General features: G+C 34.7%; 1 protein-coding gene across 1 annotated transcript; it reads left to right on the top strand.

The window, feature by feature from the left end:
- Nucleotides 1-2,171: 2,171 nt before the first annotated feature.
- On the top strand, nt 2,172-11,226 carry b4galt4 (UDP-Gal:betaGlcNAc beta 1,4- galactosyltransferase, polypeptide 4). The gene is made up of 7 exons (XM_007557353.2): nt 2,172-2,241; nt 4,204-4,729; nt 6,301-6,533; nt 7,725-7,912; nt 8,070-8,192; nt 8,296-8,400; nt 8,528-11,226. Exons 2-7 carry the CDS (start codon nt 4,468-4,470, stop codon nt 8,661-8,663), a joined length of 1,047 nt encoding a protein of 348 aa, XP_007557415.1. The 5' UTR covers nt 2,172-2,241; nt 4,204-4,467; the 3' UTR covers nt 8,664-11,226.
- Nucleotides 11,227-14,935: the final 3,709 nt, after the last annotated feature.

Genomic DNA, 14,935 nt, shown 5'->3' with positions numbered 1-14,935 from the left:
AACCCAAATGTTCTGTGAATATGAATATTTGAGACCTTCACTGTAATGTTGTGAAGGTCTCAAAGGCTTCTTATAGAACATTAGTGAGCAAACATCATGAAAACCACAGAACACAGCAGACTGGTCAGGCATAAAGTTGTAAAAAGTAAAAAAAAAAAAAGTTACAACAAACATGGCTGTCCACATAAACTGAGAGGAAGGGAAAGGAAGACTTGAATCTGAGAAGCAGCCAAGAGGCCCATTAAAAACTCTGGATGAATCTCACATAGCATTGTGCTCTAAGGATGCCTTTCAACACAGACAGAAAAGCTGATCAGTGCTGAATAGAAGGTGAAATTCATTGCAGAAAACCAGCAAAAGGTGTCAGAAAATTGGACAAGATTTGCCTTCCAGCAGGACCATGAAATAAAACATGAAAGACCAAAATTGTTTGTAAAAAAAACGTTTGAAAAACATGTACCATTTTCTTTACACATCACAATCATGGTCTACTTTGTTTTGATCTATAACATGAAACTCTAGCAATGTGTGGTTGTGCAGTGATCATATATCTACGCTGTTCTGTCGCGTTTCTTTCGAGGAGTGCTCTCTGTCTGCTACTTGCTAATCACAAGTCTGTTAAATGCAAGGAGTGTAGGTCAACTTGACATGTTAGCCTCATTTTGAGGAAGCCTATCATCATGTCTTTTCAACAGAAAGAAAAAAAGAAGAAGAAAAAAACAGCTTTCCAGTTCTTAAAATATGAAGTTTTCAACTATTTCTTGAAAAGCTGTAGTTCAGAAAGTATAGAGGGAAACATAAACTCCAAGTGGCTTCTTGTGAGATATAAGTGTGGATTTGATGAACAAAAACTGAAACAGAAGATGCAGTTTGGAAATCTCCAGCTCCCATAATGTTGACTGGAATTATTTATTAAGAACTGCCTTTCTAATGTGGTAGCATTCCTCATTCTAGTCCTGTGGAACTCGGTCTGAGGTTTTGGATTTCATTGTGACATGCAGGTAGAACATTTATTTTTAATGCTCAGGTTGGAAGCCAACTTTACAAGTTATATGGCTGTGCAAATGTTCACAGTTTTACCAAATAAAATAACAAAGTCTACAAAACTGCCATGATGCTCCACCTATCATGTTCTTTCTCTCAGCGCTTTTTTGTAGTACTTTAATCCGCTGTCTGCATCTCTTTGTTAAAAATTGCTCCTTTTTTTTGACAACAAACACTAAAAAAACCTCTCCAAGAGGTATTTGTCAAATTTCTGACTGAGGAACATCTGTTAAAACCATCTGAGATAACCCTTTTGTTTTGGGGGCATGAATATAATCCAGCAATCAGATCATCTTGTGAGTGAAAAGCACCACATACTGGGAATATCTGGAATAGCCTCTCTTCTAATTACAAAAAAAGTTTGAGAACTTTAGTAGATTTTCTTTCTTTGCAGTATACATATAAAATATAAATAATTTTAAGAAGTTGGGACCAGCTGATGATAGTATTACATTGATTTGGATGTATCAATTGTCAAACAAATACACAAACATAGGTTAGCTGAAATAGATTAGATAAAAACAAAGTGAAAAACTGTTGAATCAGATTATACAGTCAAGTGATTAAACTTTGGTTCGATCTTTATATAAAAAACGCCTCACAACAAAGAAAAGAAAGAAACGATTGCCAGGCGGGAGTTCTCGCATAAAAAGTATAACAAATACGAGCATATGAAATATATGATCTATAATAGCAGACGTTTGTATAGGATGCTGTTAACGTTTTACACTTGATGTCTCTCAAATTTTGACTGCACTGACGGCGTCTTATTTTGGTAAACGTGAACCGGAAGTACATGACAAACCAGACTTTAGCTTCATATTAAATGTCTTTCAGTTTGTAAACGATGCTTAACAATTAAATCAACATCATATTATTAAGTAAAGAATTATGAAACAGGAATGTAAATATGTGCATTTTTGACAGTTTCTTTTTATCTCAAGATACCAAATGCATATTGAAACGCGTGGGAGAAGTTACAAATTACTTTTAAAATGTGAAAAAAATGTCTGCTTACGTTCCGTAATGAAAAAAAAATAACAATAGCATACTTAGGCTATTGCTATACAATTCCCAGCGTTCACCAAGAAAATAAAAATATTAATTTTATTTTGAAAATACTGTAAGCGGAAAGGCTTGTAGCTGACTTTACACGTTATTTGTTCTTGATATCCGGCGTTTAAAGTTGGTTTTAAGGTAAGCTGTGCAATTTAAGCCTGTAACAATCGTAAATTGTCAATATAAATGCTCTTTTTCCTTTAATTATACTAACCCGTGTGTGGTTTTGGCTGTTGTTTATTACTATTATTACGCTAACATGTTAACTTATAAAACACTGAGTGATGATGTAGACATTACATCCGCACTCGACTTCTAGCCCGTAGTTTAGTTGTTAAGTCTGAACTTGTCTGGCTCAGTTATTATTAACATTAAACACTAATGTTAACGATATAGACAGATTGTAATGGTAATATTCTTGCTTCAGTCTTTGCATTCATAATAATGAGCTACCTGTGGTTAGCATGTCTATGTTGTCAATAAAAGAACAGAGAATATGAAAGGATTTGAAGATAAACTTGAGGAAGTTTTTTAATTGTGATAACTTCAATTGCTTTGGTAACATGTTTGTTTTTACAGGGCAAAATTTAGTAGCGTCAGACCCACGTTTTTTTCCAAATAGTTTCGTCATTATATATTGCACACTTTCGTTTAACATGAATATCAGTACAGTCAGTTGCTGGTTTAGGGAAGTTATGTATTATCTATGAAGTTTATTTTTTTATTTTTTTGATCAGAGTGTGAGATTATATTTTTAAAAGCTGTTTATAGGTAATTTATAAATGAAGTTTTGTACATATATATATATATTTTTTTTTACATCAAAATAGTCCAGACATAAGCTTGAATATCTGGATGTTTGACAAATAAGGACTTTTGAAATGAAGAATTAACCATTTACAAGTTTTCTATTATGTTGATTAATAAAGCATAGACTATTCTTGTCTTTTGGATGACATATAATAGAACAATTTGAATGTTGGCAGTCTTGTTTGACCTACACTTAGAAATATGAGAAACAGGCTCAGTTACATGCTTATGACTCACATTCAGTATCCATGACAAAGTAAGCTGTTCCTATAAAGCCCTTTTTATACTGCTAAATGTAACACAAAGTGGTTTACAGATGTTGAAAGCAGAAGGGTTTACAAGAAGTAAGCGACAATCATTAAAAATTATCAAACAAGTAAAGAGACAAACAATTATTGATAAGACCATGGAGACTTAAGGGATAAATAAATCAATTTGAGGTGAAGAGGAACTGTGGAACAATAAATATGTAACTTGAATATGTAACACTGGAGGTGCACATATTATTAAATGAAGTGAAACAAAATACAACTTAACAAATAATTTAAAGTCACAGACCTAAAATCATAGAGAGCAAAGTTTAAAAGCATACACGCTAAACAATGTAAAAATATAAAAATAATAAAAAACAGAATTATAAAAAAAACAAATGACTATATTTGCCAAGATTAGTGACTTAAATATCATTAAAATATATCTATTAATGAAAAGTTGCTAAAATTGTTCATAGCTAAAATTGAGATGATATAACAAACCATGAGATAACAAATAGACATGAGATTTAAATAAAAGCAAGGTTAATTAGATTTAAAAAAAAAGAAAAGAAAAACCCAGCTAAAACATATTTAAAAGACAAACTAATGGTTTTGGGTTGGCCTAATTAAAGTCTGCACTCACATTAAGTGAGGGTACTGGCCATTTATGCTTGAAAAACGTTTCAGTGTGGCTGAATTAAACTAAAACCTTGTGCCAGTTATCACAAACGCTTGGTGGCAGTTGTTGCAGGTTGGATTCTTTTAAATAATCTTTAGAAAACAATATTTTGTATTTAGTCAGGTTATGTTTGTCTGAAATTTGAATTTGTTGATGATCTGAAACGACAAAAAAATGATAAGGAAAATGTAATCTAGCAAATAACTACTCCTTTCGCAAATGCAGTTTGCTGTTACTTTTAGAAAAGAAGTAAACTCTTACTTTTTTTTTTAGCAGGTGTGTTTTATGTTTGTACTTTATCCTGATGTAAATGATCCATATCTGGTAACCTGTTTTCTCTCTTTGTTCTTTTCACAGTTGAGTTCCTGTGTTTGGCTTCAGATCTGGGGACAGATATTTGTTTTAAATTAAACTTTTATTCTTAAAGCCATCTGAGCGAAAGTGATTATTCCTGCAGTTTGCTGACTTTGTAGTCAAACAGGATGTTTCATGAGCATGGGATGACTTACCACTGATTCTGTGACCAACTGTATTTCTTCAGTAATGCCCTGTATGGAAATCTCCTAAACTACACATAGCAGCATCTACATTCGCTGCAGCTGTGGTCACATCGGCAAAATCATGATTATGTGTACAGCCATCAAAAAGGTTTCACGAAGGTGCAAATATGCTGTTCTGATTGGTCTCTTGTTGTCAGTGCTGGCTTGGAAAGCCAGTTTCACTGGGGACAGAAACGGGACCATTGATGAAAACTTTGTTACAACACAAACTCCTGTAAAAGAAGACAAACTGACGGATGAACTCAACTCAAGGATCGCAGAACCCAGTCACTCAAATGTTTCAGCAGAAAAAGATGAGTGTCCAGAGGAGTCTCCACTGCTAGGTAAGTATATTTCAAAGTGATATTCCAAATGGTGATGACTAGTTTTCTACATCCTTCATTTGACTAAATAGATTTGTGTTACTCATCTTGGTTGGTATTTACATAGAAAGCAAATAACATAGTTCTCATACTCTTGTTAAAATGCCAGGTCATAATGAATCATTTTAATTTGCTTGACCACGGCAGGGTGTTTTCAAACCTTATCTGGTTGACTTGGTTCAAATGGGGACCCACAATTCAACATTTGTTACATTTCCAGCAGGACCAGTTCCCTTTGACACTGCATGGTGCCAAACAAAGCAAACCCTTTGAACAACCTGTTTTACCCCCTGACCTGTGGTGACACTGCACCAAGAACCACTGAAGGAAACGACACAAAAACATCTGAACTTCTTTATTCATGAAATGTAAACAATAATGTACTGCCATTAGATTTTAGTAGTTGTAGGATTTCTCTTTTGTCCTGGGCAAAAGGCCATGAGCCGTTTTGCCCGCTAACGCTAGACTCATATGTTTGTTTTGATTGTATTTACCCATAATGTCCTAAGATAAGTCCGCTTCCTGCTTTTGGTGCAGTCTTCAGTTCACTTGTTATTGACATGCATTTGAACCACACCAGAGTTCACTTCAACCGAACTAAGGACTCTGTTTTTTAGGCAGACCAGAGTCCGCATTCACATCTCTCCAAATGAACCTGACTTTCAAGGCAAACCAAATTAGAGTTTGACTAAAATGGACTAAACAGAGCGAAAGCTGTAAATTGTAATTTATTTGATAAACCTTAAATCAAATCCACCTATGCTATGAAGAGTTTGAAGATGTGCTCATAGTTTATAGCAAAGTTGTGAAGTGTTAAAGACATAAATCAGAGAAAGTTTATACAAATCTCCAAGCATAACAGAAACTGGTTAGGGACGAGTTTCGGCCCAATTAATTTGAGGGCAATCTAATACATTCGGGAGCTTAACCCTCCCAAAAAAGAATGTGCCACGTCGGTTTGAACCAAACATACCAAAAGGTGTGGGTTGTTTAAAAACAACTCATTGTTGAAACAAGCACAATACTCTTGGGCAGCTTTTCTTCAGGTGGAGCAGGATTTTTATTCAAAGTGAATGAAATCAGGAACAATTTCAGTTACCAACTTATTTTGACCTAAAATGTCCCGGTGTCCGTTAGAAGCATTTTAAAATCTGAAATCACTATACAGTTATCTTATTCTTTCTTTTAGTAACTTAATTCACTATATGAAACATATATCAGTCAATCATAGACAGACCAATATGTTCAAGTCTTTATTTCTGTTAATAAGGACTAATGGACTGAGGAAAACACAACATTTAAAATTATAGTACTACTACATCACATATAAGTTAGGTTTAATATTTGCCTAAAGCTTTATTTTCAAAGGTTAATTTTTTTCTGACAAACGACTCATCAGAACGCTTATTCTAAATATGACTGTAAATATAAAAACTTACTTGTGCTTAAGTATTTCAGTTATGGAGAAACTGACAGCAGTTCACAGCAGACTTGAATATCTGCCTAAATTTCTCTCAACATTGCTTCTCCAGTGGGAGCTTCGAAGCTGACCTTTGAATCTTCGCTGAACCTCAAGGATGTAGAGAAGGAAAACAAAGTAGTGACTAAAGGGGAGTATGAGCCCTCAGACTGTACAGCAAGGCACAGCGTAGCCATCCTCATTCCACATCGTAACCGGGAGAGACACCTACTCTACCTCCTGCACCACCTGCACCCATTTCTGCAGCGGCAGCAGCTGCACTACGCCATCTACGTCATCCATCAGGTATATTTCTGCATGCGGTGCAGTTCGTTTGTGCTTGGAGGCCACCATTGGTTTACTGATGATATCGCTTCCCGGTTCTCCTTGTGTTTGAGTTGAGGTTTTATTGTGAATTGGTGTTAATGAGGTGTTTCGAGAGGGAAAATGCAAACTCAGGCAAAATTTACAATGAATTGGAACAGTGCAATAACGATGTCTAGATTGCAAAACATCACTCTCAGTTGGTAAAGGTGACTGAGAACATTACCGTCTACACCAGTCAGACGTTTTTATGACAACACAGGTTTAACCAAATTAGTGGGTGTCATTCTTTTAAAAACATTATTTAATATGATTGTACTTGGCTCATCATTTAATGTACTTTTTTAAGATTGTCCTTCCCTATATCAACATTCATGGCAGTCCAGATCTTAAATGGTGTGAAGAAAAAATGTTCACATGTTATTGTTTGAATGTTGTATCCCTGCTTTTTTTCCTTCCTCCTTTCAGTTTTCTTTGTGCTACCTCTCGTCTTTCAGTGCTCTGCATTCCTTTACTTCCTTGTGTCCTATTTCATTTCTTTACTTGTGTTTTGCACCTTTCATTTCACTCCTCCTTCCTTGGTTTTCTTCCTTCTATTCCTTTACTGCAGGGGTGTTGAAATTGTGTTCCCCTTTTTTGATGTGTCTCAAGTCCACTTGTGTTTTATTTCATTCTCTCCTTGTTCCCTTTCTTCCTTCTTTGTGTCCTTCCTTCCTTTCTTTCTTTCTAAAGTGTATTGTTCTTACATGGAAAAATATCTAGGAACCCTGCCGATAACTTAAAAATAAAACATGTTAAAAACATGCTATCATGCAGTGCTGACATACTTTGTTAGGGAACATTGAAGTGAATTAGGTCAACATCACCTGCCAGGTAATTTGCCAAATGCAAATTATCCCTAAGTAAATATGTAAATGTGATACGCCAGATACAATCTGAAAATAAATGGGGCTTCTGTTTCCTGTGTTTGGTTTCTCTTAATAAAGTCACTGTAGGTTTGACTATAATCCCGGATATTTAGATAAAAGGATTTCATTTGTTTCCTTGTCAGTCGTATCTGACTGTAATATAACAAAATTAAAGAGATGAACAGAAATATGACCTTGTATTCTAAACAGTACCTTGAAGTTCATGTCAAATTTAGGGGTTTAATTTTTCTTTCTTTTACTCAAGGCCGGTGATGCAACTTTTAACAGAGCGAAGTTACTTAATGTTGGATATTTGGAGGCAATAAAAGACTTTAGCTGGGATTGCTTCATCTTCCATGATGTGGACCTGGTTCCCGAGAATGACCACAACTTATACATCTGTGACCAGCAGCCCAAACACCTGGTCGTCGGCCGCAATGTCACCGGATACAAGTACGTATATGAATGAAGGTCTTTCAAGTCTGAGCCTCGTGATTATTCTTCACTCTGCTCCGTTTATTAAAAAAAAACGATATTAACTGGTGACATGCTTCTCTGGTGAAAACTTTAAGTCTGTTATTATCAAGAAGACTGTCTATTTTCTCCTCAGACTCCGTTACAAAGGCTACTTTGGCGGAGTCACTGCCATGACCAAAGACCAGTTTTTTCAAGTAAATGGTTTCTCAAACAACTACTGGGGATGGGGTGGAGAAGACGACGACCTTAGAGTGAGGTGAGGAATATTATGATGTTAGAGTAAGAAGGATTATCTGTGTGCTGTCACATTTGAAGCAGATGTGATCCACTACAATGACATATTTGATTCTGCTTTACAGAGTCGAACAGCAAAAAATGAAAATTGTGCGTCCCCCTGCTAACGTAGCGCGCTATACCATGGTGTTTCACAAACGAGACACTGGAAATCAGGTTAACAAAAACAGGTGAGTGGATATTTGATTTTTTTTCTTTTAATTCTTGTCGTTTTGTGTGCACAGAAAATATCCAGTCTGTTCAGTCAATTGTAATATATTTATCTTGATTATAATTTCAGTACTTCTTCTTTTCTAGGATGAGGTTATTAGGACAAACGACAAAGAAGTGGAGAGTCGATGGACTCAACAGCTGCGTATATGACACTTTATCAGTCGGGAGGTATCCTCTCTATGTGAATATCACAGTTAACATTGGTCAGCCTCAGAGCTGAGGACTCTGGAAGAAAACAAGTCCTTGTTTGTCTTGATATCATTTTCAGCTCGGGCCGCATCAAGATAATGAATTTCCTCAAAGGGCCGTTGCAGAATATATTAATCAAAACTAGCTATTAACAAAACAGTTTAAATAATATGACTTGACATGATGCCAAGGCACATTGCGACCGCCAATAGGTCAGTTACTGACAAACCCACTGGATGTAGGGTAATGTCAGTACGTCTTAAAATTAATTCATATTCAACAATTCTTCACATTGATGTAATTTGGCACTAAAAACTAATTTGATTTGACCGGTAAAATAATATTTAAGCACACAACCAGTATCTTGAAGTTCTGTTTATGTCACCCTATAGACACTTGAGAGCCACATAGACAGATGTGGCGGGCCAGATTTGGCCCCCGGGCCTTGAGTTTGACACCCATTATTTTATATTATAAGGTGGAGACCACCGTGTGCTGAAAGGTTATTAGATCACTGACAAACTGAATTCTCTTTGGTGAGATGATATTCCAGATATTTAACACAGTTTTGCATATCATTCCATGTCTTCATTCATTGAAGACTACGTTCATTCCAGTAGTTTTAAATTTTGTTTTTTCTATACCGTTGTTACCTGTCAGACACTGATTAATTCACACTCATGCCTTATTCTTTGCCTGTGTCTCCACCACTTTATACTGACTAGGTCCTTGTTTTGGCACCTGAGAAACAATGGTTGGTTGTTGTATGACCTAACAAAGTCATAATCTGTTGATCTTGTAATAGGATGCTGAATAGGTTCCAGGATGCAGGTTATCTTAGAGAGAGAGAGATTACATAGTGAGGCCAGCACAGGTAAACATTACCTAACAATATCTTAATAAGGAGGAATTTATACTATTGATTTTTTGCACATGAAGTACCTCAAATGTAAGCAGATCGTTTGCAGTGCTAAGCAAAGGTAAGGATACCCTTGAATCTTTTTATTTTATTTAATCAAGTGACAAGCGCAAAGTTGAAAGAGTTTTGGGAGGATTTTTTGTGACGGAACAACACAAAGTCATGCATTATTCAGAAGTGGAATGATTGACAAAGTATTTTGCAAATTGTGTATTTACATTTATATTCCCTGCATAATTACTTGGTCAAACAACATTTTTGCTGACACTGGAGACACTTCAAAGTTCCCTGTCTCTACTCAACAGAAAATCTTATTTTTTAAAATTATTTTAATTTCTTAATAATACCGTACTCTTATTTTGTCCCACATAAAATCCCAATAAAATACATTTTATTATAACACAACAAGTTTATATTACTAGAAGGGTATCAATACTTTTGTAAGGCCCTGTGTTGGGACAGCTTTTCAATTCCAGACTGATCACATCATATCTCCAGCAGAATCAGTTTATATTGTTTAGTTAATTTTATTGGAAATAGTACAGGTCTGAGAAAACCCATTAGGTCGTTCAGAGCCCATCCAACTGATGAAGATCTAAATATGATCACTTTTGTCACAGATGAAGGATTCAGATTTGTATCAGTTTGACGGCAAATGACAAACAAAACCTCTTCTTCCAAGATGGAAAAAAACAAACTTATGCTACAAATACAGTAACATCAATATACTATTGTTAGTATGAAGTCAGAAATGCAGTTAGAGATGGTGGATTTTTTCCTTTTTAAAGGTAGTCTCATAGTGACACTGATATTTTTTTTATTTTGAAATTTGTCTTATGGCATAATTTAAGGATACAATGACATTGTAAGTTTTATCACTCCAAAGTCATTTTTAGTTATATTTGTACTTCTATTGCGTTAGTAAAACAAAAATCTGCTTTAGTAACTTAAGTGATGATTACAATCATAGGAAGTTTCTATAGGAAGCGAGTTTAATGAGCCAAAATTATTTTCTTTGTAAAACTTTTATTTTCTTTGTAATTTTAAAGCCTTATATCCTTTTTTTTTTGTTTCATGTGGGACTTACTAATAGGTGACGGATTGTATACCACTTTGTAACTTTTAAAGAAAATCAACATTATAAAAAATTGCTGAAGGAAAATCTGCATATTTGCTTCAATTGTAGCATGTTTCTGACATATATCAAATTATTTGAATGATTTTTTTAAATTATTATTATTATTATTATTATTATTATTATTATTTTAGAACATGGGGTGCTTTCAATTTTTTTTTTTTGGAAATGAAAAGTGTGCCCATGCCAGCACAGGTTAACAGGTCACTCCTTGTATGTTTTTGTGTCAGAATCATGTGTCAGAATCGCCAAAGGTTGCTTCTCATTAAGGAAGCATTTATGTACGAGAAACAATTTTGCACACCTGATAAATTGGCAGTACGCTGTAGTACTAGTAATTTACAACATATTTTAAACACTAAATGTGTTTTTTTTTTTTTAATCTCTCCTTAATGAATGACATTTTTTGTTTGGGTGGTAGAATGAATGTGTAGACTGGTAAAGAAAACCATTTAGTTTTAAAACAACTCAGCTGACATTTTAAAGTTTAAAACAATACCATTTGAGCTCTTGAAGAATGTCACTTGACCAGTTTTATTTTCAAAGCTTTTTTTTTTCTTTTGGGTGGATGTGTCATAAGTGAGACTATTGTTATGTTGAGCCTTTTTTTTTGTATCTTTAGGTTTTTACAAGCTTATAATAAAAATAGTTTATCTAATTGATTCTGCTGATGTTTTTTGTTGTTGATGCTTTATGAAAGAGTTCTAAAACTGGTTTGTACAGTCCATCAAGTCAGTTTGGATAGTTTTGTTTCTTAATAAATGAAGTCATCATTTAGAAATGACTCTTTGTATTTATTCTTTTTATCTCTGATATTAAAATTGATTTAATAATTTAAAACATTTTTGTGACAAAAAAGGAAAAATGATCGCAAAGTGACTTTATTTGCACCATTCACATTCCAGGTGACACAGGCTTGAATTATCGCATAGCAACAGAGAGACATGTACATAGCTGTATTTGTGACAGAGATTTTCTGACGGTACTAATATATTCATCAGTGTCTCCAGCATATATTGGAAGCATTCTTGTTATAAATGTGCATTTATCAGGGGTAACATTGAATTAATTTTCAAATTGTGCTCCTGATGTATCATCAGATATTTATAGGTTGAAATATCCCTCGTTACAAAACTAACTTTCTCAATTATAGCAGTTTACTAGAGATAGAGACGGGCGTGTTTTGAGCTTGTTGAAGACAGTGTAATAGACGCAGTTTCACCAGCAGGGGGTAGTGTATGAGTGTGATCATCAGGTTCCATTGAAACAACCACAACCTCTTAGAAAATATTTGATGTAGGCCTTTTATTACTATATTAAAAGAGATGATTTTTGCTACTAAGCATTTTCACAATATATCAAAGTCCTCAGAATAAGAAATAGGTGTTTTTTTAATGATAATTCATAACACTAGCATTTGGATAAATACTGTTGATCTGATATTTTTTCAATATGGATGAAAATAATTTCATTATGTCGTTCTTTAGCTGATAACTGTACAAGCCAGCATGAAGCACTGAAAAAACTTTATTTTACTTAACTGTCTTTAAGTCTTTAGGTCAGAATTTGATGTGAACAACATGGTGTGTTGTGTGTCATAAAATAAGGAATGCAAAAGATTGGCTTCGTCACATTTTACAAAAATGTTGAAAATTATTTATTCATTCCTCAGTGGTGTTAAAATTAACATTCAATAGGCTTTGTATGGGCTACATTTCCTTACATGCGGCTGACTTTGAGGCTCGTACCTTCATGAAATGGAGGTAAATATTTCTGATGCACCAATATTGAAAGAAAGGATGAAGTTCTTAACACTACATCTATTTATTAAGAAGTTTTTAGTTCTTCTATCATGCACCATCAAAAGCAAAGATGTATGAAATTAAGCTATCATGCTAATCAGTTGTGTTCCTCAAGCACAAAAACACAATCCAGGTGTGTCATACTGAAGGCTTGGAACATTGTTATTCGTTTTCTGTAACCTTCAGCAATGACACTAAAATGACTCTTCTTTAATTATTCCATTAGAATTTAAAAAGTGGCCATGAGCGGCACAATGTGCCCATCAAAAATAAATGCACTATTATCATTTGAAGAGGAAATTAACATCCATCCGTGCTTCTGACTGCATGGGTCTAAAACTAAATCTGCTGGTTTGTTTTGGCACCTGCTGATCCGTGCAAATTTATTTTACCACCTCTGAGTTAAATAATGCATTGTCTAGTTTGTAGTGCAAAATGATGGCCACAGAATATCATGTCTTTGTGAAATGTACTTAAAAATACATCGGTGACATTGTTGTAATGAAATGCAAATCCCCCTGTATTTTGCATTAAAACAAATACCTGCATAAGTTGATCTGCAAATTCATTTGTGGTTACTAAAGTATGCTTTTAGACTTTAATAAGGCTTTGCAGCTGCCAGCTGGCACATTGACAGGAAGCATGGCCTGAACAAAAGAGCTTAGGTGAAAAGTTGGAGAGTACTACATGTGGCAAAAGGAGTTATCTATTCATCTGTCTGAAGTTCAAGCAGATTGAAACTAAATAAACAGGTATATAAAAGAAACATAGGTAGATAGATAGTACTCACCCCCTTTAATGTTTTACTCTTTCATTGCTATTATAAATGAGTTTGGATCTCTTTTTTTGTTCCTCTTTTAGCTAAGATCTATCCATACAGACTTGCTGCAAAAGTTAGTATTTATGCATTTTTATTTTAGACAGTTTTTTCCAAGTACTTATCTTTGTAAATTATAATAATTTTCTACTTATATCTAAAAAAAAAACATGACAATTGGGATTTTAATATTACATTATACCAATAAAAAATGTAATTCAGAAACAGCTCAGAGAAAAGGCTGTCTAATACCTGTTTAAAGGTTATTTTTTAGTGTTTTTCATTTTTAGAACGTGCATAATCAAATGATTTATTGAGTCGTACATGCACAGTAATTATTCATTTATGTCTTGATTTTTTTTCTTCCCTTCGCATCATTTCCTCACTAAGCTGAGCACCAGATGAGTTACACATATAAAAGTCAAAGCATTACACGTCAGACATGTACTCAAACACTAAAAATAAAGACACAAGTGAACCCTATTATTCACTTACAATACCATGTCTTCTTTTTTTCCTTTTTTTTAATTTACCAGCCCAAAGAAAGGGTGGGATATTGAGGCTTTGTATGAGCAGGATGATGTCATGTCCTTTTCCTATGGTGTAGAAAGAAACCTTTGTTTTGCAGAGGGTAGGCCTGGTCATTGCTCAAACATGTGACATTCACAAAACACTTTTAGCACCAAAACAATTTCTTTCACAAACCAGACCTCTCCATTACTACACTTTAAAAGCATGTCCATATTCCCTGTTATGTATTCAGCAACGTGTTTATTATAAAATGTACAAAGTACATCATGTTAAATAACCTTATTGTATTTTTTTTTCTTTCTACTATGTCAACTTCTATGCTGTCTGAAGTTTCTTTGAGGTGCACATCGCCCAAACTGCTTTCTTGTTTGCTTGTCTTGGACATTGGGGAGCAGAATAGATAATATAGAGGATATTAAACAGAGCAGTGATAACTCTGGCGCGTTGCCATTAATCGCTGGCGTTCCTTTTAAAGCTAAAATGTTATATTTCCCACAGCTGCTGGGAAGGGTCAAAAGGTAGGTAAAAGTAAACCAGATATAGGACTTGGACAGAACATGTGGCTGAAATCCCCTTTTTCCAAGTAATGTTGATGTTGCTTCATGCCTACTGTATTTCCAAAGTGCTAAAATAGGAGGAAACTGGACTTTTATTTTGGTTTTAGGTTGCTTGACAGGCTTCTGTTCTGATCATAAGTTGATAGTTCTAGGTTTCTAAGTATTTATGATGTCCATCCCACCTCCATCACATTAATCTGGGGAGGTGAGTCAGCTGTGAATCGACTCACCTCCACAGATCAGGTGTTTCAGATCAAATTCCAGTCGTCCTCCTGAATAAAAAGATTCACCTAAAAGTTTGCAGGACACCGACCATCAAAGGCTGGACTTCAAAACTGCTGGACCCTTCTTCTCTTTGTCATGCTGTTTTTTTATTTTCTATTTTTGTACTTTTTTCACTCCTCTTCCAAAAACAGATCTTCTTTCGCTAAAATGAGCATGTTAGTGTTCTCAAGAGGTTGTCCCTTGTTCTAGAAATGTAGACAAATAACTGACCTGTCCTGAGAGGTTGGCTGCTCTGTTCTGTGTTGTGTATGTTTTCT

This window comes from Poecilia formosa, unplaced genomic scaffold, assembly GCF_000485575.1.
Source record: "Poecilia formosa unplaced genomic scaffold, Poecilia_formosa-5.1.2 Scaffold3, whole genome shotgun sequence".
Taxonomy (NCBI): Eukaryota; Metazoa; Chordata; class Actinopteri; order Cyprinodontiformes; family Poeciliidae; genus Poecilia; species Poecilia formosa.
The sequence above is the reverse complement of the archived record's forward strand: the minus strand, read 5'-3'. Positions and strand labels throughout refer to the sequence as shown.